This window comes from Mustelus asterias, chromosome 13 (genome assembly GCF_964213995.1).
Source record: "Mustelus asterias chromosome 13, sMusAst1.hap1.1, whole genome shotgun sequence".
Lineage (NCBI taxonomy): Eukaryota > Metazoa > Chordata > Chondrichthyes > Carcharhiniformes > Triakidae > Mustelus > Mustelus asterias.
This window is the reverse complement of record NC_135813.1, coordinates 9,074,042-9,098,779: the sequence shown is the minus strand read 5'-3', so window position 1 is coordinate 9,098,779 and position 24,738 is coordinate 9,074,042. Positions and strand designations below refer to the sequence as shown.

The following is a 24,738-nucleotide window of genomic DNA, read 5'->3' as shown; positions in this document are numbered from 1 at the left end:
CCTTCTCTATGAACGGTATGCTTTGTCTGTACAGCGCGCAAGAAACAATACTTTTCACTATGTTAATACATGTGACAATAATAAATCAAATCAAAACCTCAAGTCCCATGGGGTGAGTGCGTCTCACCAGAGCTACTCCCGTTTTGTTGGAGTTACTCAGCTGGAGGTATGGCAGGAGTTCGAACATCTCCTGGGAATTTCATAGCAACAAAATGGTGCAGATATTGGGCTACGGCTAAAAGATAAAAGACTCAAATTGGTGAAAGGTGAATTAAGGACTTAAATCATGAATAGATTTGAGTGATATTTATTATCCGTCCCTAACTGCCCTCCATTTCAAAGGGGCATCTGAGAGTCAACCACATTGCTGTGTCTCTGGAGTCACATGTAGGCCAGACCAGGTAATGACGGCAGATTTCCTTCCCAATGGTTCCATAGTCATCATTAGACTTTTAATTCCAGATTTTTATTGAATTCAAATTTCACCATCTGCTGTGGTGGGGTTCGAACCCCAATCCTCAGAGCATTAGTCGGTCTCTGGATTACTAGTACAGCGACAATACCACTGCGACATTGCCTCTCCTGTTAACTCATGGGACATGGCTGGCCGGCATTTATTGCCCATCCCTAGTTGCCCGAGGGCAGTTGAAAGTCAACCACATTGCTGTGGCTCTGGAGTCACATGTTGGCCAGACCGGGTAAGGTTGGCAATCAATGGTCATCATTAGACTTTTAATTTTTCCTTCGCTTATTTATTAGTGTCACAAGGAAGCTAACATTAACACTGCAATGAAGTTACTGTGAAAATCCCCTGAAATTCTCACTGAGGGAGAATTTAGCACAGCCAATGCACCTAACCAGCATGTCTTTCGGACTGTGAGATGAAACCGGAGCACCCGGAGGAAACCCACGCAGACACAGGGAGAACATGCAGACTCCACATAGACAGTGACCCAAGCTGGAGATCGAACCCAGGTCCCTGGAGCTGTGAAGCAGCAGTGCTAACTCCAACACATGAGCTGATGCACAACGATACACAATGGGAGAACGTGCAGACTCCACACAGTGAACCAAACCGGGAATTGAACCCGGGTCCCTGGAGCTGTGAGGCAGTAGCGCTAACCACTGTGCCACCGTTCCAGATTTCTATTGAATTCAAATTTCACCATCTGCCGTGGTGGGATTCGAACCCGGGTCCCCAGTACATTACCCTGGGTCTCTGGATTGCTAGTCCAGTGACAATAGCGCTACGTCACCGCCTCCCCTGCAGCGGGGCAGAATCACTTTTAGGAAATAGTTTGATGGGATCGCAGTGGTTGGGGGTGGGATCTGTAGGACCTTTCTGGATAGAAGGGACTGGTGGAGGTGCGGCATCTGAGGTGATCTTGCGGAGACAGCAGAGAGCGAGGAAGCTTCTCAGCATGAAGTCGAAACCTCAATGTCAGCCAGCAAAATAGCAAAGCCGAGAATCAGAAATACTACCTCCCGCAGAACATGGTTAATTAGAATACATTTCACACTGATTCTGTCAAATGAATCTGCCCTGGTGGGCAGCTTGTTGCATGTTTATATTTTAGTATTTGCTCAGAAAATGCCGAATTCCTGCTCTTTTATGGACACCGTGTAATTCTAGCATTCTGGCTTCAACTGCCCAGGCTTTTGCCTGTGAAATTCCCTCTCTATGTTAGAATGTGACAACTTTGATTGGATGTAATGTGACCAATGGGAACAAGATGTAAGGGTCAGCTGACTCAGTAAAACATGGAACCAATCACAAAGTGATGTAATAGTCAGCTGACCAGCTGATTCACTATAAATAAGGAACTATGTAGAATTGTGGTGAGCTTGGAGTGGCCCAGGGCAGGCCCCAAGTTTGGAGTAATGCTGTTTCTTTATTAAACCCTTTCTTTGATTTATAAGTTGGAGTAAATTTTGTTGTCTTTCCATTTTAAAGAGTTCCTCCTGAAGAAAGGCTCTAAGGGCGGGATTCTCTGGCCACAATCGCCTGAAAACCCGAGATTACCCCCCCGACTCCAATGGACCTTTACATGATCCGCACCCCCCCCCCCCCACCCCCCCGCCGCTGCGAGAATTCCAGTGGTGGGTGGGATGGGAAAATTCCGGCCTAAATCTCTCTGCCTGTTTGAATTATAAGGAGAGGTTGGATAGGCTGGGACTTCTTTCCCCTGGAGTGTAGAAGGATGAGGGGTGACTTTATAGAAGTTTATAAAAACGTGAGGGGCATCGATAAGGTGAATAATCAAGGTTCTTTCCCCACGTTCGGGTGTCCAAAACTAGAGGGCAGAGGTTTAAGGTGAGAGGGGAAAGATTTAAAAGGGACCTGAGGGGCAACTTTTTCACACAGAGGGTGGTGCGTGTATGGAATGGGCTGCCAGAGGAGGTGGTAGAGGCGGGTACAATTACAACATTTAAAAGACAGGTACATGGACGGGGAGCGGTTTAGAGGGATACGGGCCAAACGCAAGCCAATGGGACCAGTTCAGTTCAGGAAACCTGGTCAGCATGGATGAGTTGGGCCGAGGGCCTGTTTCCATGCTGCATATCTCTATGACTCTCTGCCTTTCCACTGCTCTTTTTTCCTGTAAGGTTCTCCTTATACCATCCCCCTTTGACCAAGCTTTTGATGAATGGCCCTAATATCTCCTGATGTGGCTTGGTCATGTTTTGTTTAATATTGTGCCTTGGGGTGGGTTTATTGCGTTAATTGTACCATATAGGTGCGAGTTATTGAATAATGAGAGTAGTGCAGGAGGGGGAGGCAACAAAGATGAAGAATTAAAAGCTTCTGATGCACTTGATGTGATTCTGTTTCCAAGGTAATGCCCATGAGTGGCACGGTGGCACAGTGGTTAGCACTGCTGACTCACAGTGCCAGGGATCCGTGTTCAATTCCCGACTTGGGTCACTGTTTGTGCAGAGTCTGCAAATTCTCCCCGTGTCTGCGTGGTTTCCTCCGGGTGCTCCGATTTCCTCCCACAATCCGAAAGACATGCTGGCTAGGTGCATTGGCCATGCTAAATTCTCCCTCAGTGTACCCGAACAGGCGCCAGAGTGTGGCGACTAGGGGATTTTCACAGTAACTTTTTTTTTAGGTTTACAGCATGGAAACAGGCCCTTCAGCCCAATTTGTCCATGCCACCTTTTTTTTTAAAACCCCTGAGCTAATCCCAATTGCCCGCATTTGGTCCATATCCCTACCCATCGTACCCATGTAACTATCTAAATGCTTTTTAAAAGACAAAATTGTACCCGCCTCCGCTACTACCTCTGGCAGCTTGTTCCAGACACTCACCACCCTCTGTGAGAAAGAATTGCCCCTCTGGACCCTTTTGTATCTCTCCCCTCTCACCTTAAACCTATGCCCTCTAGTTTTAGACTCCCCTACCTTTGGGAAAAGATATTGACTATCTACCTTGTCTATGCCCCTCATTATTTTATAGACCTCTATAAGGTCACCCCTCAGCCTCCTACGCTCCAGAGAAAAAAGTCCCAGTCTATTCAGCCTCTCCATATAACTCAATCCATCAAGTCCCGGTAGCATCCTAGTAAATCTTTTCTGCACTCTTTCTAGTTTAATAATGTCCTTTCTATAACAGGGTGACCAGAATTGCACACAGTATTCCAAGTGTGGCCTTACCAATGTCTTATACAACTTCAACAAGACATCCCAACTCCTGTACTCAATGTTCTGACCGATTAAACTAAGCATGCTGAATGCCTTCTTCACCACTCTGTCCACCTGTGACTCAAGGAGCTAGGAACATGTACCCCTAGATCTCTTTGTTCTGTAACTTTCCCCAACGCCCTACCATTAACTGAGTAAGTCCTGCCCTGGTTCAATCTACCAAAATGCATTACCTCGCATTTGTCTAAATTAAACTCCATCTGCCATTTGTCAGCTCACTGGCCCAATTGATCAAGATCCCGTTGCAATTGGAGATAACTTTCTTCACTGTCCACTATGCCACCAATCTTGGTGTCATCTGCAAACTTACTAACCATGCCCCCAATATTCTCATCCAAATCATTAATATAAATGACAAATAACAGTGGGCCCAGCACTGATCCCTGAGGCACACCGCTGGTCACAGGCCTCCAGTTTGAAAAACAACTCTCTCTGGCTTCTATCAAGAAGCCAATTTTGTATCCATTTAGATACCTCACCCTGGATCCCGTGAGACTTAACTTTATGCAACAACCTTCCATGCGGTACCTTGTCAAAGGCCTTGCTAAAGTCCATGTAGACAACATCATCTGCACTGTCCTCATCTACCTTCTTGGTTACCCCTTCAAAAAAAACTCAAATTTGTGAGACATGATTTTCCACTCACAAAGCCATGCTGACTGTCCCTGATCAGTCCTTGCATCTCTAAATTACTGTAGATCCTGTCTCTCAAAATACCTTCCAACAATTTACCCACCACAGACGTGAGGCTCACTGGCCTGTAGTTCCCAGGCTTTTCCCTGCAGCCCTTTTTAAACAAAAGCACAACATTTGCCACTCTCCAATCTTCAGGCACCTCACCCGTGACTATCGATGATTCAAATATCTCGGCTAAGGGACCTGCAATTTCCTCCCTAGCCTCCCACAATGTCCTGGGATACACTTCATCAGGTCCTGGAGATTTATCTACCTTGATGCACTTTAAGACTTCCAGCAGCTCCTTCTTTGTAATATGTACACTCCTCAAGACATCACTATTTATTTCCCCAAGTTCCCTAACATCCATGCTTTTCTCAACAGAAAATACTGATGAAAAATATTCATTTAGGATCTCACCCATCCCTTGTGGATCCACACATAGATGACCTCGTTGATCCTTAAGAGGCCCTATTCTCTCCCTTGTTACTCTTTTGCCCTTTATGTATTTGTAGAAGCTCTTTGGATTCTCCTTTGCCTTATCTGCCAAAATAATTTTGTGTCCCCTTTTTGCCCTCCCGATTTCTCTCTTAACTCTATTCCTACACCCCCTATACTCTTCAAGAGATTCACTTGATCCCAGCTGCCTATGCATGTCATGTGCCTCTTTCTTCTTCTTGACCAGGACCTCAATATCCCGAGTCATCCAGGGTTCCCTACTTCTGCCAGCCTTGCCCTTCACTCGAAGAGGAATGTGTTTACCCTGAACCCTGATTAACACACTTTTGAAAGTGTGCCACTTACCAGATGTCCCTTTGCCTTCCCACTTCATTGCAGTGTTAGTGTAAGCCTACTTGTGATACTACGAAATAAACTTTAAAAGAATGTGCCACACACCAGTGGCAGTCATGGACTGGCTCAGTTTACTGGCTCACCCGGAGTCCCATTTTCTCTCTCCGTGCCAGTCTGTGTGCTGGGAAACACTTTACACAGAGGGGAGTGGATGAACGGTGGCTCCCTCTGTGTGTGATTGGGTGATGGAAGACATAGCCACATCAGTAACCCAGTGAGCGGCACAGTGGTTAGCACTGCTGCCTCACAGTGCCAGGGACCCGGGTTCAACTTCCAGCTTGGGTCACTGTCTGTGTGGAGTCTGCACATTCTCCCCGTGTCTGCATGGGTTTCCTCCGGGTGCTCCAATTTCCTCCCACAGTCTGAAAGTGCTGGTCAGGTGCATTGGCCATGCTAAATTCTCTCTCAGTGTACCCGAACAGGCGCCGGAGTGTGGTGATCAGGGATTTTCACAGTAACTTCATTGCAGTGTTAATGTAAGCCTACTTGTGACTAATAAATAAACTTTAAACTTTGAACTCTTGCCTCAGAGGCAGGTGGTGGTGTGTTCAATTCTCACTTCACAGACTTGGGTACAGCTGACACTCCAGCACACTCCTGAGGGAGTGCTGCACTGCCTGAGGTGCTGTCTTTGGGATGATTCATTAGAATGGGGCCTTGTCTATCCCCCTCAGCTGGACTGAATGGGTCATCATCTCCATTTCTGGGGGATTGGCAGGACAAAACTTAAAGTGAAGTTAAAAAAATATTCGGCAGTTTCCTGACCAGCCTACTCTGGTGGTTAGGTAGTTTGGGAAAGCCCAGGGACCTGCTGACACATTTACCCCATTCGCCAACTCCACCTTACCAATTACCCATCTAACATCTATAAGTAGTCATGTTGACCACTCCCAGGAACTCGTATGTCACCACGGTGGCACAGTGGTTAGCACTGCTGCCTCACAACGCCAGGGACCCGGGTTTGATCCTGGCTTGGGTCACTGCCTGTGTGGAGTCTGCACGTTCTCCCTGTGTCTGCGTGGGTTTCCTCCGGGTGCTCCGGTTTCCTCCCACAGACAAAGATGTGTGTGTTAGGTGCCTTGGCCATGCTAAATTGATCCTAGTGTCAGGTGGACTAGCAGTGTAAATGCATGGGGTTATGGGGAACATGGCCTGGGTGGGATTGTTGTCGGTGCAGACTCAATGGGTTGAATAGCCTCCTTCTGCACTGTAGGGACTCTATGATCCTCCGGTTTCCTCCCACACTCCAAAGATATGCAGGTTAGGTGACTGACCAGGATAACATGCCTCTCAGTGTCCAAAGATGAGTAGATTAGGTGGATCAACCATGGTAAATGAGTGGGATTACGGGGTTATGGTGGGGTGTTGTGGGCCTGGGTTGGAGGTTCATTTAGAGGGTCGGTGCAGACGCAATGGGCCGAATGGCCTCCTTCTGCACTGTAGGGATTCTATGGAAATCTATGAATGTTTGCAGTGAATCCACACTCAATGCATGTACTGGCAGCTTGTTAGCAGATGCCAACTGCCTGGTATCGAAACTAATTCACACTTGGGTTCTCCTAGCTGTATCGCACCCAAGGTGGGGTATCCAGTTGGTCCAAGTCAACTCTAACTCTTCCATTTAATTCCATCAAATCTTCTTGAGGTCCTTACATTTTTGGGGTGAAGAGGCCCAGTTCTTAAAGCTTATCAGCTAAATCCCTTAAACCAGGTGCCTTTCTCTAAACCTTAAGCAGAATTTCCATATCCTTCCGCCATGTGAGGTGACCAAAACTGGACACTATTCTCGATGATGTCTGTCAGAGAGAATCATATTTCTTGTTTTTTATTTAATTGTCCTGTGTTACAAACTGCCTATTTACATTTGCAGTAGCTTCCAGGTGTTGGCCAAAGACCTTCATTGTGTGGGTGCAGCGTAGCTTCTGAGTCCTCCGCCAGACCAGCGGTTGAGATGTTTTCAGACCCAGTGGGGGGGAGGGGGCGGGGGGTCGGTTGGGTGGGGGGGGGGGGGTCGGTGGGGGGGGAGTGGTGCAGGTTCAAAGAAACGGGTGGAATAAAAATGTTGTTCTAACCATTGGAAGCCAATGGAAATAGGGAGAGATATAAAGAGAGGATGCTGTTACCTTACCACTTGCTTTATCTTACCATGCAAAGTCAGAATTATCCCCATTCCCTCTGCACTTCTTGGCTCACATTTTGCAGTCTCATCACAGCACAGGAGGAGGCCATTTGGCCCATCAGGTTCATCCTAGCTCACTGTAGAGCAGTCCTATTCCCCCACTCATCCCTGTAGCTTTTCAAGTTTATCTCCCTCAAGTGCCCATCCAATTTCACTCTGAGATCATTGACTATCTCTGCTCCCACCACCCTCGCAGGCAGAAGGTGCATCCATAGCCACTCGCCGTGTAAAAAACATGTTACCTGTCCCTCCCGCAGATCTCTTGCCCAAAAACCTCAAGGGTGGGATTTTCTGGCCACACTCACCCCAAGACTGGAAATTCCTGCCTCAGGTCAATGCACCTTTTCATGATCCCCCCCGCCCGCTATGATTCCTGTGGCGGGCGGGACTGGAAAATTCCACCCCGAATCTCTGTTCAGTTGTCCTTCTACCATCAGCTCGTGGGAACAGCCATTTCAGAGTTGCAATAAGGCAGAGGCCTGGAGGTTAGTCTTCCTCGCTGGTTTATAGACAGTGGCCGGAACTTTACCACCTCACCCGTCCAGAATCAGAGCGGGCGAGGGTCCCACAACAGAAATCTCCGTTAACCTCGGATGGGATTTTCCAGTCTCGCATGAGCAAGGCTGTGAAGTCCTGACTGGGGTGTGTGGTCGAGGAGAACGAATAATTCATGGAAGAGAAGTAATCCTTACAAAACTCTCGGCCTGAGTAGAATGCTGTGTGGAAATCAGATGAAATGTTTTGATGTCCTCGGAATCCTAGCCCATGGTCAAAGATCATTGGCAGGTTGCGAGATTGCATTTGGATTGGTTTTTTTAATGGATTTCTTCCCAGCTGTGACTCCCTGTGTGGAATGATGTTCAAATGTCTCCAATTCTCATTTTCAGGGATTTCCTCCCTCGCGGATCTGGGATTGTGACCAGGCGACCACTTGTCCTTCAGCTGATTAACTCTCCGACAGGTATGGAGTGGCCAGATGAATGTTGCGCGAGGTCGTTTTCCCTTTTCTGTCTGTCTGACTGCGTTGCTCAGCTTTGAAATCTAATTTCACCTTCGACTGTGGTGGGATTCGAATCCCTGTGCCCAGAACATCACCCTGATCTCCTCGTTATCAATCCAGTGACAATACCACTACGCCACTGTCTCCCCTTATTTCCTGTTGTTCCCCTGGTTCTGATGTTGAGTAGTATAGGCCGACATGGTGGCACAGTGGTTAGCACTGCTGCCTCACAGTGCCAGGGTCCCAGGTTCAATTCCTGGCTCGGGTCCCTGTCTGTGTGGGGTCTGCACTTTCTTCTCGTCTCCGCGTGGGTTTCCTCCGGGTGCTCCGGTTTCCTCCCACAGTCTAAAGATGTGCGGGTTAGGTTGATTGGCCATGCTAAATTGACCCTAGTGACAGGATGATTAGCAGGGTAAATGTGTAGGATTATGGGAATAGGGCCTGGGTGGGATTGTGGTCGGTACAGACTCGATGGGCCGAATGGCTTCCTTCTGTACTATAGGGATTCTATTCTATGATTCTGGTGAACACTCTTATTGGATTCCACACACACAAACATGGAAAGTAGGCGCAGGAGTAGGCCATTCAGCCCTTCAAGATTGCTCCCCCATCTAAAGTGATCCTGGTTGATCCTTTACCTCAAAACCATACTCCAACTCTCTCCTCATACCCCATGACACCTTTAGAGTTTAGAAATATATCCATTTATTTCTTAAATATATTTCCATGATTTGGCCTCCACAGCCTTCTGTGGTAGAGAATTCCACAGGGTTCACCACCCTTTGAGTGAAGAGGTTTCTCCTCACCTCAGTCCTAAAAGGCCTATCCTGTATCCTGAGACTGTGACCCCTTGTTCTAGACCCTCCAGCCAGAGGAAACAACATCCCTGCTCCCAGTCTGTCCAGCCCTGTCAGAATTTTACACATTTGGTTGAGATCCCCTCTCATTCTTCTAAACCCCAGCGAATACAGGCCTATGTCGACCCAATCTCTCCTCCTGTGACAGTCCTGCCATCCCAGGATATTGGGTTGATATTTTCTAAATGTCCTGTTATCGCATCCTTTATAATCGACTCCAGCATTTTCCCTTTTACTGGGAAGATATCTGCGTCTCCAACCATGAACAGTAAAAAGTCTCACAACACCAGGTTAAAGTCCAACAGGTTTGGTTGGAATCATGAGCTTTCGGAGCGCTGCTCCTTCATCAGGTCTCCTGTCGGACTTTAACCTGGTGTTGTGAGACTTCTTACTGTGCCCACCCCAGTCCAACGCCAGCATCTCCACCTCATGGCTTCCATCCGTGAAGACAGAACTAAAGTAGCTGTTTAATTTCTCGACCATTTCCTTGTCCAAAGACTGTGGTCAACCCCTGGAATCTGTACATTCCCAGGAAAGATGTATCTAGAAGAATAATCTCAGTTTTCATTATTTGAGCTGTTTGAGATAGCACAGTAACAGTAGCTTAGCTCTAAGGTCTACAAGGGTTTGAGTGACCGGTGAGTCTAACCTCAGTGGTAGGTAAGTTGATGGAAGAATATAATATTAAGGGTAAGACGCTTGGCAGTGTGGAAGAACAGAGGGATCTTGGGGTCCGGGTTCATAGGACACTCAAAGCGGCGTCGCAGGTAGAGGCTGTGGTTAAGAAGGCGTATGGAATACTGGCCTTCATCAATAGAGGAATTGAGTTTAGAAATCGGGAGATAATGCTGCAGCTGTATAGGACCCTGGTCAGACCCCACCTGGAGTACTGTGCCCAGTTCTGGTCGCCTCATTACAGAAAGGGTGTGGAAGCCATAGAACGGGTGCAGAGGAGATTTACGAGGATGTTGCCGGGATTAAGTGGTATGCCTTATGAGGATAGGTTGAGAGAGCTAGGTCTATTCTCCTTAGAGAGGCGAAGGATGAGAGGTGACCTGATAGAGGTGTATAAGATGTTGAGAGGTATTGATAGAGTGGATTCTCAGAGGCTTTTACCCAGGGCTGAAATGGTTGTCACGAGAGGCTACAGGTTTAGGGTGCTGGGGAGTAGGTATAGAGGAGATGTTAGGGGTAAGTTTTTCACTCAGGGGGTGGTGGGTGCGTGGAATCGGCTGCTGGTAGTGGTGGTGGAAGCAGATTCGATTGAGTCTTTTAAGAGACTTTTGGATAGGTTCATGGAGGTTAGTAAAATAGAGGGTTATAGATGAGCCTGGAAGGTAAGGAAATTGTTCGGCGCAACTTGTGGGCCGAAGGGCCTGTTTGTGCTGTAGCTTTTCTATGTTCTTCTATATGTTCTATGACCCTATTCCAGTAAAACTGTCCGTGATGTAGACCTTGGCCGCATTACCATTCCTTGAGTGTATTGTATTGATGGACATGTCCCTTGTGCCATTGTATTGGGTAATCAGACTATTGATTGCGTGAGTCAGTGGAGTTTCCCTGGTATCATTGTTCCCTGATAGCTGTCAGTCAATGCCTAAAGCTTTTGGATGAGTCATTGGTTTGTGTTGGATTTTCTTTTGCAAAAATATACCTTATTCATAAAATATCTGAAAAAACATTTCAAAGTGGCCATCACACAAAGTGCAATGATATTCAGGTTCTCTACATACTCGTTACACTCTGGAAACATTACAGACATTTCAACATAGTCATTACAAATGGTGCAGAAGTATTTAATTTGCCTCCCTGGAGCAAGTTGCACTCTTGAGGTGTTTCAATACAATTGTAATACATGTAATTTTCACTGTATACATTCAAAGATATCCAGATTAACTCCTTACTGCCCAGCCCCTAAGGGTGGCACGGTGGCACAGTGGTTGGCACTGCTGCCTCACAGCATCAGGGATCCGGGTTCAATTCCGGTCTTGGGTCACTGTCTGTGCGAAGTTTGCACATTCTCCCCGTGTCTGCGTGGATTTCCTCCGGTTTCCTCCCACATTCCAATGATGTGTGCATTAGGTTGATTGGTCATTGCTAAATTGACCCTAGTGTCAGGGGGATTAGCAGGGTAAATATGTGGGGTTACGGGAATAGGGCCTGGGTGGGAGTGTGGTTGGCGCAGACTTGATGGGCCGAATGGCCTCCTTCTGCACTGCAGGTATTCTATGATTCTAGCTTGGCTTTTGTAGTTTTATATTTCCTGTCATAAAGTTAAAGCAGATCCGTAGGTTTCAAATTTATATTCCATAAATATCCCAGTTGGAGAAGATTCCCGTCCTACACCTACGTGTTGCACTAAAGTACTCAAGTCTACTCTCAATCTTCTTTTTCCAAGGAGAACAGTCCCAACCTCTCTGATTTATCTTCATATCTTTGGTTCTGTATCCCTAGAGTCATTCTTGGGAATCTTCTCTGTACTCTCTCCAATATCTTCACAACTTCTTCAAATATGGTGCCCAGAACTGGATACAGTGCTCCAGATGAGGCCTAACTTGTGTCTTATACAAGTTCAACAGGACATCCTTACTGTTGTACTCAGTGGCCAGAATCTTATCACCATTCGCTCGCAATGGGATTTTCCCATCCTGCTGCAGTGAACAGAGATTTGACTGGCCCCAAATTCTCTGACCTCGCTGCAACGGGAGCGTAGCATGAACGGCAGGTAAGATCATGCCAAATCGCCAGAATTCTACCGCCACGGTGGAATCGGAGCGGGCGAGGGGCAGAAACGGAAATGTCCATTGACCTCGGGTGGGAATTTCTGGTCTTGCTCGAGCGAGGCAAAATCCTGCCCAATGTCTCTATTAATAAAGCTTAGGCCACGACATGCTTTATTAACTGCTCCCTCAACATGCCTTGCCACCTTCAATGACATGTTTTCATATACACCGGGATCCCTTTGTTCTTTTGATTTGACTTATTGTCACATGTATTAGCATACAGTGAAAAGTATTGTTTCTTGTGCACTATACAGACAAAGCATACCGTTCATAGAGAAAGAAACATAAGAACGTAAGAAATAGGAGCAGGAGTAGGCCATCTAGCTCCTCGAGCCTGCCCCGCCATTCAATAAGATCATGGCTGATTTAGTGGTTTAGTTCCACTTACCCGCCCGCTCCCCATAACCCTTAATTCCCTTATTGATCAGAAATCTATCTACCTATGACTTAAACATATTTAACGAGGTAGCCTCCACTGCTTCAATGGGCAGAGAATTCCAGAGATTCACTACCCTCTGAGAGAAGAAGTTCCTCCTCAACTCTGTCCTAAACTGACCCCCCTTTATTTTGAGGCTGTGTCCTCTAGTTCTTGTTTCCTTTCTAAGTGGAAAGAATCTCTCTGCCTCTACCCTGTCCAGCCCCTTCATTATCTTACATGTCTCTATAAGATCTCCCCTCAGCCTTCTAAACTCTAATGAGTACAGGCCCAATCTACTCAATCTCTCCTCATAAGCTAATCCCCTCATCTCCGGTATCAACCTGGTGAACCTTCTCTGTACTTCCTCCAAGGCCAATATATCCTTCTGCAACTAAGGGGACCAAAATTGCACACAGTACTCCAGTTGCGGCCTCATCAGTACCTTGTACAATTGCAGCAAGACCTCCCTGCTTTTATATTCCATCCCCTTCGCGATAAAGGCCAACATTCCATTTGCCTTCTTGCTCACCTGCTGCACCTGCAAACTGAGTTTTTGCGATTCATGCACAAGGACCCCAGGTCCCTCTGCACAGTAGCATGTTGTAATTTTTCACCATTTAAATAATAGTCCATTTTACTATTATTCCTTCCAAAGTGGATAACCTCACACTTGTCAATGTTATACTCCATCTGCCAGATCCTCGCCCACTCACTTAGCCTATCCAAATCTCTCTGCAGACTTTCCGCATCCTCCACGCAATTCGCTTTCCCACTCATCTTTGTGTCATCCGCAAACTTTGTTACCCTACACTCGGTCCCCTCCTCCAGATCGTCTGTGTATATGGTAAACAGTTGAGGCCCCAGCACCGATCCCTGCGGCACGCCACTAATCACCAACTGCCAACCAGAAAAGCACCCATTTATTCCAACTCTCTGCTTCCTGTTAGATATGATGTGGAGATGCCGGCGTTGGACTGGGGTAAACACAGTAAGAAGTTTAACAACACCAGGTTAAAGTCCAACAGGTTTATTTGGTAGCAAAAGCCACACAAGCTTTCGGAGCTCTTAGCCCCTTCTTCAGGTGAGTGGGAATTCTGTTCACAAACAGAGCTTATAAAGACACAGACTCAATTTACATGAATAATGGTTGGAATGCAAATACTTACAACTAATCAAGTCTTTAAGAGACGAAACAATGGTTGGTTGGTACATTGTTTCGTCTCTTAAAGACTTGATTAGTTGTAAGTATTTGCATTCCAACCATTATTCATGTAAATTGAGTCTGTGTCTTTATAAGCTCTGTTTGTGAACAGAAGTTCCACTCACCTGAAGAAGGGGCTAAGAGCTCCGAAAGCTTGTGTGGCTTTTGCTACCAAATAAACCTGTTGGACTTTAACCTGGTGTTGTTAAACTTCTTACTCCTGTTAGATAGCCAATCCCCAATCCACACGAACACTTTACCCTCAACTCCGTGTATCCTAATCTTCTGCAGCAACCTTTTGTGAGGTCTCTCTCTTGAAAGAGAGAGTGCAGAATGTAGTGTCATAGTCACAGCTAGGGTGTAGAGAAAGATCAACTTAATGCAAGGTAGGTCCATTCAAAAGTCTGATAGCAGCAGGGAAGAAGCTGTTCTTGAGTTGGTTGGGACGTGACCTCAGACTTTTGTATCTTTTTCCTGAAGGAAGAAGGCGGAAGAGAGAATGTCCGGGGTGTGAGGGGTCCTTGATTATGCTGGCTGCTTTGCCGAGGCAGCGGGACGTGTAGACCGAGTTAATGGATGGGAGGCTGGTTTGGATGATAGATTGGGCTACGTTCACGAGCCTTTGTAGTTTCTTGTGGTCTTGGGCAGAGCAGAAGCCATACCAAGCTGTGATACAAGGATGCTTTCCATGGTGCATCTGTAAAAGTTGGTGAGAGTGAGAACAGCAGAGGGTACACTGAGCAGTGGTCCCTCCTTTTATTTTATATTGTCTCTCCATATTCTTCCTGTCAAAATGAATTACCTCATGCTCCTCTGCCTTGAACTCCATCTGCCACCTATCTGCCCACTCTGTCCATGGCCTATTGAAGTGAAGTTGAAGACAAGTGATCATATTGAGTGGCGAAGGAGCCTTGTGGGGTGCATACACTACCCCTGCTCCTGTTAATGAGGTTACTATGATTACCTTTACCCCAAGAAGAAAAATAACTGAATGTTTGTTCTCAGATCTGCTACAATTTCATTGGGTGGCAGTGGAATGATCTCAAGAGGGGTGGTGGGAAAGCTACTTCTGTTCCAATGATTCTGGAAATCTTGAAGTAAAAGATGGGGAAAAAAGGTTGGCAAACACCTCGGTGGGTCAGGCACTGTCAGTTGGTTCAGGAACCGAGTCAACCTTTCATATCCTTCGTCAAAACTGTAACAAAGTCCGCAGGTATTGAGCCAGGAAGAATGTGTCGAGAGAGGAGGGGCTTCAGAAAAGAAGGGAGATGTTTTGAGCATGCCAGCTGTTTTGGGCAGAAGCAGATGCTCAGTGAGAAGCCTGCACATCTTCGTTAAGTGTGATTCTAATTAAATTACACAGTCGCTGAGGTAAAATTAATCCAACCCACCATTTTGTATCCAGGTGATATTTATCTTTTCCGTATATTAGCCATCTGCTCCCCTCTGCCAAGCTTCAGGGAAGTTCATGTGTCTCCATTATGACTGCCTCTGCTAGGGCGGCATGGTGGCACAGTGGTTAGCTCTGCTACCTCACAGCGCCAGGGACCCGGGTTCGATTCCTGGCTTGGGTCACTGTCTGTGTGGAGTTTGCACATTCTCCCCGTGTCTGTGTGGGTTTCCTCCGGGGGCTCCGGTTTCCTCCCACAGTCCAAAGATGTGCTGGTTAGGTGGATTGGCCATGCTAAATTCTTCCTCAGTGTATCCAAACAGATGTCAGAGTGTGGCGACTAGGGGATTTTCACAGTAACTTCATTGCTGTGTTAATATAAGCCTACTTGTGACACTAATAAATAAACTTAAAACTCTGCTATTCTCAGACATGGTGATAGGACAGGCATGGATGTGATGAGCTGAATGGCCTCCATCAACATCATAGATTTTCACTGATTACAAAGAAGTTACACAAACCAGCAAAGTAGTTAGTGTTCCTTTTTAGGTGCAGGATGGAATACCTGATTTCGGAGTAATATACCACACACACCCCTCAAGGGGAGCCTTAGCCCTCCCTCTGCTAATTCTGGCCTTGCTCTTCATAGAATCATAGAATGCTGTAGATAGAAGGAGACCATTTGGCCCATCGAGTCTGCGCCGACCACAGTCCCACCTAGGCCCTATCCCCATGACCCCAAGCATTTACCCTAGCTAGTCCCTCTGACACTAAGAGGCAATTTAGCATGGCCAATCCACCTAACCTGCACATCTTTGGACTGCGTGAGGAAACCGGAGCACCCGGAGGAAACCCACGCAGCCACAGGGAAGACATGCAGATTCTGCATAGACAGTGACCCAAGCCGGGAATTGAACCCGTGTCCCTGGTGCTGTGAGGCAGCAGTGCTAACCGCTATGCCACCGTGCCCCCTGCTGGGAGCGCTAACTGCTCAACTCGAGGTCTGTGTTTTGGTGGAACTGGGTTGTCGACTGGGTGGGCATCGTGTGGGGAGGGGGGATTGGGTAGGAGTTTGGGGTCTGAGCAGTGGGTGTTTTTGTTGAGATGGGGTATTTCAGGGTGGGGGATTGGGTAGGAGTTTGAGGTCTGAGCAGTGGGTGTTTTTGTTGAGATGGGGTATTTCAGGGTGGGGGATTGGGTAGGAGTTTGGGGAGGTGCGGTATTTGAGGGGGAGGGGAGATTGAGGGCTGAGCAGTGGGTGTTTTTGGGGAGGTGGGGGTCTTTATGGGGGAGGGGGGATTGGGTAAGAGTTTGAAGGCTGAGAAGTGGGTATTTTTGGGGAGCTGGGGGTTTTTATGGTGGAGAGGGAATTGGGTAGCAGTTTGGGGAGATGGGGTTTTTATGGGGAGGGGGGTTGGGTAGGAGTTTGGGGAGATGGGGTTTTTATGGGGAGGGGGGTTGGGTAGGAGTTTGGGGAGATGGGGTTTTTATGGGAGAGGGGAGATTGGGTAGGAGTTTGGGGAGGTGGGGTATTTCAGGGGAGGGGGGATTGGGTAGGAATTTGGGGAGATGGGGTATTTCAGGGGGGGGATTGGGTAGGAGTTTGGGGAGGTGGGGTATTTCGGGGGGGGGGATTGGGTAGGAATTTGGGGAGATGGCGTATTTCAGGGGGAGGGGGGATTGGGTAGGAGTTTGGGGAGGCGGCATATTTCAGGGGGAGGGGGGATTGGGTAGGAATTTGGGGAGATGGGGTATTTCAGGGAGAGGGGGATTGGGTAGGAGTTTGGGGAGATGGGGTTTTTATGGGGGAGGGGAGATTGGGTAGGAGTTTGGGGAGATGGGGTATTTCAGGGGGAGGGGGGATTGGGTAGGAGTTTGGGGAGGTGGGGTATTTCAGGGGGAGGGGGGATTGGGTAGGAGTTTGGGGAGATGGGGTTTTTATGGGGGAGGGGAGATTGGGTAGGAGTTTGGGGAGATGGGGTATTTCAGGGGGAAGGGGGATTGGTAGGAGTTTGGGGAGGTGGGGTATTTCAGCGGGAAGGGGGATTGGTAGGAGTTTGGGGAGATGGGGTATTTCAGGGGGATTGGTAGGAGTTTGGGGGAGTAACAGTAGGCATGGGGGATATATTGAGGATGTGTGTGATTTTGGATGTGCGGTTCGGTCTGTGTCTTGTGTTCATAACTCAAACAAAAAATCCATTGCACATTTCCTGAGAACCCAGGGAGCCAACAGAAACTTCCATTTAATGAGCAGCCCTGCAGCAAATGAAAGTTTTGCAGTCGTGAGTCCAGTTTTATTATAAAAAGGCTTCTTTTTCTGTTAGTTTTGGCAGCGATCTGTTACATTTAGCCCCCCATTCATATATTGGAAGCCATATTGGAAAAGTACAGACCAGATGCAGAACAAAGCTCCCTCTACTGGGCCTCAGCTCTCCGTCACGCCCTCTGCCTCGCAAGGGAGAATTCCTGCCCCTCCACGTAATATTTCCATTTCCCACATCATTATGGCAGAGTGTTAATCTCGCCCTCAAGTCCGTTCAGTGCTGAACTCTGATTAATTCGGTGGATATGAAATTATTACTAATACTGAGTTGCAGAATATATCCCCTTGCCAATTGCGGAACTGTGATAAAAAAGCTGACACAGCAGACACGCACAACAGAGAAGCCTTTCCCAGTGTGAAAGACACTAACCCTTTTGTGCTCAAACTGAGCCTCTCAATCTCCCAGCACAGCTGTGCCTTCGGCCTTTGAACATGGGCCTCTGGGAGACTCCATTCTGAACACTCCCTGCCATTTTATTCTGACGCTTGACCCAGTGCCTTGGGGACTGAGTTGTCTGTCGAATGGTGGCCTCTTTGTATTAATTGATTTGAGATAACTAAGGCTACACTCAGTCCTGAAGAAAGCAGTGATTTTTCTCTGGCTGAATGGAGGGGGGGGGGGGGGGGTGGGCGGGGGGGACCTGGAGGGGATGGCTATGAGTGCTGTAACTGATTCTAATTCCAGTCCAAGATTGGGTCTCTCCGTTTTGACTTGATTTATTATTGTCACGTGTATTAGTGCAGGGTGAAAAGTATTGTTTCTTGCACGTTGTACAGACAGAGCATACCGTTCATAGAGGAGGAAAGGAGAGAGTGCAGAATGTAGTGTTACAGTCATGCAGTTGTGTAGTTGTGCTTGGCTGACACTCTTAAAGCACGAGGCCAGGTTTCAGCTACACAGTACAGGGGAGGCTAATGGCTAGAACTCTCCCATCCAGCTCCCCCTCTGGGTAAACACTCACGGGGAAAACCCATCCTCGCTGTTGCAGCTACCTTAGTTGGAGCGACAATCCTGTGGGTTAAGAATGGAAGGGAGCCAGTTGTTTTGGGCCGAAGGAGATGTTCACTGAGCAGTCCGTACTTTGGTAAATGTAACTCTAAGCAGGTTTACACAGTAACCTGACCTAGTCCTTGCAGTAGAGTGAATCCAGCCCAACATTTCTGTCTCCAGCCAGATTTTATCTTTTCAGTATGTGCGTTAGTCATCTGCTCCTCTCCACCAGGCCTCAGGGAAGTTCACGTGTCTCCGTTGTGACTGCCTCTGCAGTTCTGGGTCATTGAGGGAGGATAGACATGGTTACGATGGGCTGAATAGCCTCCTCCTTTGTCATAGATTTTCACCAATTTCTGAGGGAGATACACAAACTAGCAATGCAGGGTCCCTTTTTAGGCGCAGGGTGGAATACATCATTGTGCCATCGAACAGCCCTGTGACCCATCCACACCTCACCTGGACCCTCCAAGGAAAGCCTTGACCTTCCCTCTGCTGATTGTGGCCTCACTCCTGCCCACTGCTGGGAGTGCTGATACTCCCCGCCACCCCCTCCCACCCCAAGGATTGTGTGTATGGGGATTCGGGGGGGTGTTGGGGGAGGTTGAGGGGGAAAGGGGTGGGAGGGATGTAGGGGGAGAGGAGTTGGGGAGGGGGTGGGGTTTTGGGTGTGGGGAGGGGTTTTGGGGAGGGATATTGGGGAGGGGGAAGGGCATTGGAGGTGGGGGAGGGGCATTGTGGGAGGGGGAGGGGCATTGGGTGTGGGGGAGGGGGAGGGGCATTGGGCGTGGGGGAGGGGCGGAGCTTTGGGTGAGTGGGAGGGGTTTTGGGGAGGGACATTGGTGAGGGGGAGGGGGAAGGACATTGGAGGTGGGGAATTGGGTGTTAGGGGAGGGCGGAGGGGGAGGGGCATTGGGTGTGTTTTTTGGGAGCAGGGGATTGGGTGGTTGTGTTGGATGTGGGGCTTTTGCCCGACGATGTAAGCCGGGATTCTCCAGGCCCGCTGCACTGTGCTGTGCTGCTCGAGTAGCTCAGTGGGCCATGGGACAACAGCGGGGGCCTTCAGCGAGTCCCCCGGTCGCGAGTCCCAAGGTTGCTTTATCTTAGCGCAGTCAACTCCGTGCCAGAACTCGCCGCTGTGGCACTCTGCTTTGCACAGAGTGTCAGAGATTCATTCCGGTAAACCTGCCCAAAAACCGGGCGGGAAATACTCCCATTTTCCCGCCCGTTGGGCACTTTTGTTTTGGGAGAATCCAGGCCGTAGGTTTCAAACAGTGTCTTAAAGCACGATAGAGAGCTGGAGGGGAGTCGGAAGGTTCCAGAACCCAGGAAACGGAAAGCACAGCCACTAATGGTGGAGTGATTAAAATCAGTGATGCTCAAGAGGCCGCGATTAGAGGAGTGCAGATAGACTGCACGGTTGTGAGGCTGGAGAAGGTCACGGAGACGGTGAGGGGGGGAGGGGGAGGCCATGGAGGGATTTGAAAACATGAATGAGAATTTTAAAGTTGAGATGTTGCTTTAGACGGGTGGCACAGTGGTTAGGGTGGCACGGTGGCACAGTGGTTAGCACTGCTGCCTCACAGCGCCAGGGACCCGGGTTCGATTCCCGGCTTGGGTCACTGTCTGTGCGGAGTCTGCATGTTCTCCCCGTGTCTGCGTGGGTTTCTTCTGGGTGCTCTGGTTTCCTCCCACAGTCTGAAAGACATGCTGGTTAGGGTGCATTGGCCGTGCTAAATTCTCCCTCAGTGTACCCGAACAGGCACCGGAGTGTGACGACTAGGGGATTTTCACAGTAACTTCATTGCAGTGTTAATGTAAGCCTACTTGTGACACTGGGATCCAGGATATGTCAGCGTGTACAGGGCTGACTGGTGAATGGCTCCTAATTGTGACCTTAACTTGACTCACTCATGGCGAGTTAGACATGGGCAGCAGAAGTTTGGAGATTGTTAAGTTTATGAAGGTATTCAGGATTCAGATAAATGGGAGAACTGGTGAATGGTAGAACTGCATTCTGTCAATCTAGGGTGTTGGTGAGGCCACACCTGGAGTATTGTGTGCAGTTTGGTGAACTTATCTGAGGAAGGATGTCCTTGCTATAGAAGGGAGTGCAGCGAAGGCTGATTCCTGGGATGGCGGGTCTGTCATTTGAGCAGAGACTAAGTTGGTTAGGATCATATTCACTGGAGTTTAGAAGAGTGAGAGGGGATCTCATGGAAACTTATAAAATTCTAACAGGGTTGGACAGGGTAGATTCAGAAAGAATGTTCCCACTGGTGGGAGAGTCCAGAACTAGAGGTCCTAATTTGAGGATAAGCGGTAAACCTTTTAGAACTGAGGTGAGGAGAAATTTCTTCACCCAGAGAGTGGTGAATGTGTGGAATTCACTCCCACAGAATGTAGTTAAGGCCAAAACATGTGTGATTTCAAGAAGAAATTAGAAATAGCTCTTGGGGCTAAAGGGATCAAGGGATATGGGGGGGAAGGGGGAATCAGGATATTGAATTCGATGATCAGCCATGATCAAAATGAATGGTGGAGCAGGCTTGAGGGGCTGAGTGGCCTACTCCTGCTTCTAGTTTCTATGTTTGACATTCCCTACGGGATCGCTAAGTGGGAAATGAAGCTGTGTTCTACTCTTCTAGACAGTCCATTGCCCCAGTTGTCCACTGCCTCTCCTCTGTGCTTTAAGTTATTTTTTTGCCTTCTGGGGTTTAACTGTGAGCTCTGGTGTACTGAGACCAAGTGACAGGAATCCATTAGTCAGTTTCCCTCTTCCTTGAAGCCTGGCGTGGTGTGTCGAATTCCACCTGATGGGAGTCGTGCACTGGGATAAGCTGCTGGCGCCTTGCCTGTTCTGCGAAAACTTCGATGATTGGACCAGCAGCTGAGTCCTCTCTCAGTCGCATGTGGCCCAAGAGTGGGGCAACTTCAGGGAGAATCACCGGACCCATTTAAAATTGAATTTATGTAGCGCCTTTCACAACCTCCTCATACCCCAAAGCCCTTCGCACCAATGGAGTGCTTCACTCTTTGAAGAGTGGACACTGTTGTAATGTCGGAAATGCAGCAGCCAGTTTGCGCACAGGAAGATCCCACAACACATCAACGCGATCGTGATCAGCTGTGTTCTTTGTGATGATGATTGATTTGATTATTTTAATGCCCTTGTGGCTTATCTCCCATATTCGATTCTCCATAAACCAGAACTCATCCAAAACCCTGCTGCCTGGATGCTAACACACACTGAGACTGATTTCCCCCATCACCCCCGTGCTCACTGACCAACACTGACTCCCAGTCGAACACCATCTTATCCTTGTTTTCAAATCCCTCCATAGGCCTCACCCCCCTGTCTCTGTAATCTCCTCCAGCCCCGCATCCCTCCCAGATATCTGCACTCCTCTCACTCTGACCTCTCAAACATTCATAGAATCCCTACAGTACAGCAGGAGGCCATTGCATAGAATCCCTAGGTTTTAGTTCAGTCGGGCAGCATGGTCAGTGCAGACCTGGAGGGCCAAAGGGCCTGTTCCTGTGCTGTCATTTTCTTTGTTCTTTTACAGCAGGAGCTTGCACTAACAATCCCACATAGGCCCTATCCCCATAACCCCAAATATTTACCCTGCTAATCCTCCTGACACAATTTAGCACGGCCAATCCACCTAACCCACACATCTTTGGAGTGTGGGAGGAATCCGGAGCCCCCGGAGAAAACCCACGCAGACACGGGGAGAATGTGCCAACTCCACACACACACACACAGTCACTTAAGGCTGGAATCGAACCTGGGGCCCTGGCGCTCTGAGGGAGCATGGTAACCACTGTGCCACCGTGCTGCCCCTGATTTTAACCGCTGCACTGTCGGCGGCCCTGCCTTGAGCTGCCTGGGCCCTAAGCCCTGGAATACTCTTCAAAGAACATAAGGAAAATGGGGGTAAATGGGTGCTTTTCTGGTTGGTGATCAGTGACCAGTGGTTTTGCCTCAGGGAACAGTGTTGGGACCACAATTGTTTACGATTTACATAGATGATTTGGAGTTGGGGACCAAGTGTAGTGTGTCAAAATTCACAGATGACACTAAGATGAGTGGCAGAGCAAAGTGTGCAGAGGATGCTGAAAGTCTGCAAAGGGATATAGATAGTCTAAGTGAGTGAGTGAGGGTCTGGCAAATGGAGTACAATGTTGGTAAATGTGAGGTCATCCATTTTGTAGGAATAACAGCAAAATGGACTGTTATTTAAATGGTAAAAAATTGCAGCATGCAGCGTGCAGAGGGACCTGGGTGTCCTTGTGCAGGAATCTCAAGGAGTTGGTTTTCAGGTGCAGCAGGTAATTAAGAAGACAAATGGAATTTTGCCCTTCATTGCTAGAGGGATGGAGTTTAAAAACAGCGAGGTTATGTTGCAGCTGTATAAGGTGCTGGTGAGGCCACACCTGGAGTACTGTGTACAGTTCTGGTCTCCTTACTTGAGAAAGGATATACTGGCACTGGAGGGGGTGCAGAGGAGATTCACTAGGTTGATTCCGGAGTTGAGAGGGTTGGCTTATGAGGAGAGACTGAATAGACTGGGGCTGTACTCATTGGAATTCAGAAGAATGAGGGGAGATCTGATAGAAACATACAAGGTTATGAAGGGAATAGATAAGATAGAAGCAGGGAAGTTGTTTCCACTGGCGGGTGAAACTAGAACTAGGGGGCATAGCCTCAAAATAAGGGGAAGCAGATTTAGGACTGAGTTGAGGAAGAACTTCTTCACTCAAAGAGTTGTAAATTTGTGGAATTCCCTGCCCAGTTGAGGCTACCTCATTAAATGTTTTTAAGGCAAGGATAGATAAATTTTTGAACAGTAAAGGAATTAAGGGTTATGGTGAGCGGGCGGGTAAGTGGAGCTGAGTCCACAGGATATTATTGAATGGCGGAGCAGGCTCGAGGGGCCAGATGGCCTACTCCTGCTCCTAGTTCTTATGTTCTTATGAAAAGGAGGAGATGTGGGAGGCCATTCGGCCCCTCGCACCTGATCTGACATTCAGTGTGATCTTGGGCTTCCTACACCTCTCTGCCTTGCCATCTCTCACTTTTATCCTTTTGGACCCTTCTTAAAACCTACCTCATTGACCAAGCTTTTGGCCATCTGAGCTAATATCTCCGTCGGAGTCACACTTTGTTTTATAAGCTACAGCAGCTGGCAAAGAAGGCTCGTGGTCTTTTGGCCTTCATCGCGAGAGGATTTGAGTATAGGAATAAGGATGTTTTGGTGAAATTGTATAGGGTGTTGGTGAAGCCACACCGGGAGTATTGTTTGGGGGGGTTTTGGTGTCCTTAGCTGAGGAAGGATGTCCTTGCTATAGAGGGAGTGCAGCGAAGGTTTACCAGGCTGATTCCTGGGATGGCAGGTCTGTCATGTGAGGAGAGACTAAGTCGGTTAGGATTATAGTGACTGGAGTTTAGAAGAGTGAAAGGGGATCTCATGGAAACTTATAAAATTCTAACAGGATTAGACAGGGTAGATTCAGAAAGAATGTTCCCGATGGTGGGGGAGTCCAGAACTAGGGGTCATAGTTTGAGGATAAGGGGTAAACCTTTTAGAACTGAGATGAGGAGAAATTTCTTCACCCAGAGAGTGGTGAATGTGTGGAATTCACTACCACAGAATGCAGTTGAGGCCAAAATGTTGTGCGATTTCAAGAAGAAAGTCAATATAGCTCTTGGGGCTAAAGGGATCAAGGGATAGGGAGGGAAGGATATTAAATTTGATGATCAGCCATGATCAAAATGAAAGGCAGAGCAGGCTGGAAGGGCTGAATGGCCTATTTCTAGTTTCTATGTTTCTGGAATGTTCCTGTGAAACACCTGGGGATATTTTATTATGTTAAAAGGCATTCTACAAATCTGAATTATTACCCTGAAGGATAAATACTGGCCAGGGATATGGAATTACTCTCCTCGGAGACTTAAGAAATTTCCCCGCACAGTCTTGTGGCTGGTGTGCAGCTCCCAACGCCTTGACAGGCACCAGGTGTAATAATTTTAATGTTCTGACTTTTATTTTTAAATCCTTGCTCGCTCCCTGTGCCTTTCCATGCCAGGAAGTCTGTGGTTGGAGGATCGAGGGTGTGAAACCATCCTGGCACACGCATGTCCCTTTCATTTCACACATGAAGACACCTTGAACGCCCACTTCCCCCACAATGCTGTTATGCTTCTGGACCCTGTTCTGTTGCCATGGAAACATTTACGTCAAATGTTCTTCGTTCTGTACAACAGCGTGGGATTTGATGTTGCCTCTCCGCCAGTTAACTGTGAGCCGTGCCCTTTTGCGATCCCCGTAGATTTGGAAGACCAGCCCTCAAGTTTGG

At 48.0% G+C, this 24,738-nt stretch overlaps 1 protein-coding gene across 1 annotated transcript in view; it reads left to right on the top strand.

The window, feature by feature from the left end:
• The window catches only part of dnm1b (dynamin 1b), a 265,941-nt gene that overhangs the window by 50,034 nt on the left and 191,169 nt on the right, over window positions 1-24,738 (top strand). The window contains exon 2 of the mRNA XM_078227525.1: window positions 8,300-8,373. Within this exon, the coding sequence (XP_078083651.1) occupies window positions 8,300-8,373 (74 nt within the window). The remainder of the gene's footprint in view (window positions 1-8,299; window positions 8,374-24,738) is intronic.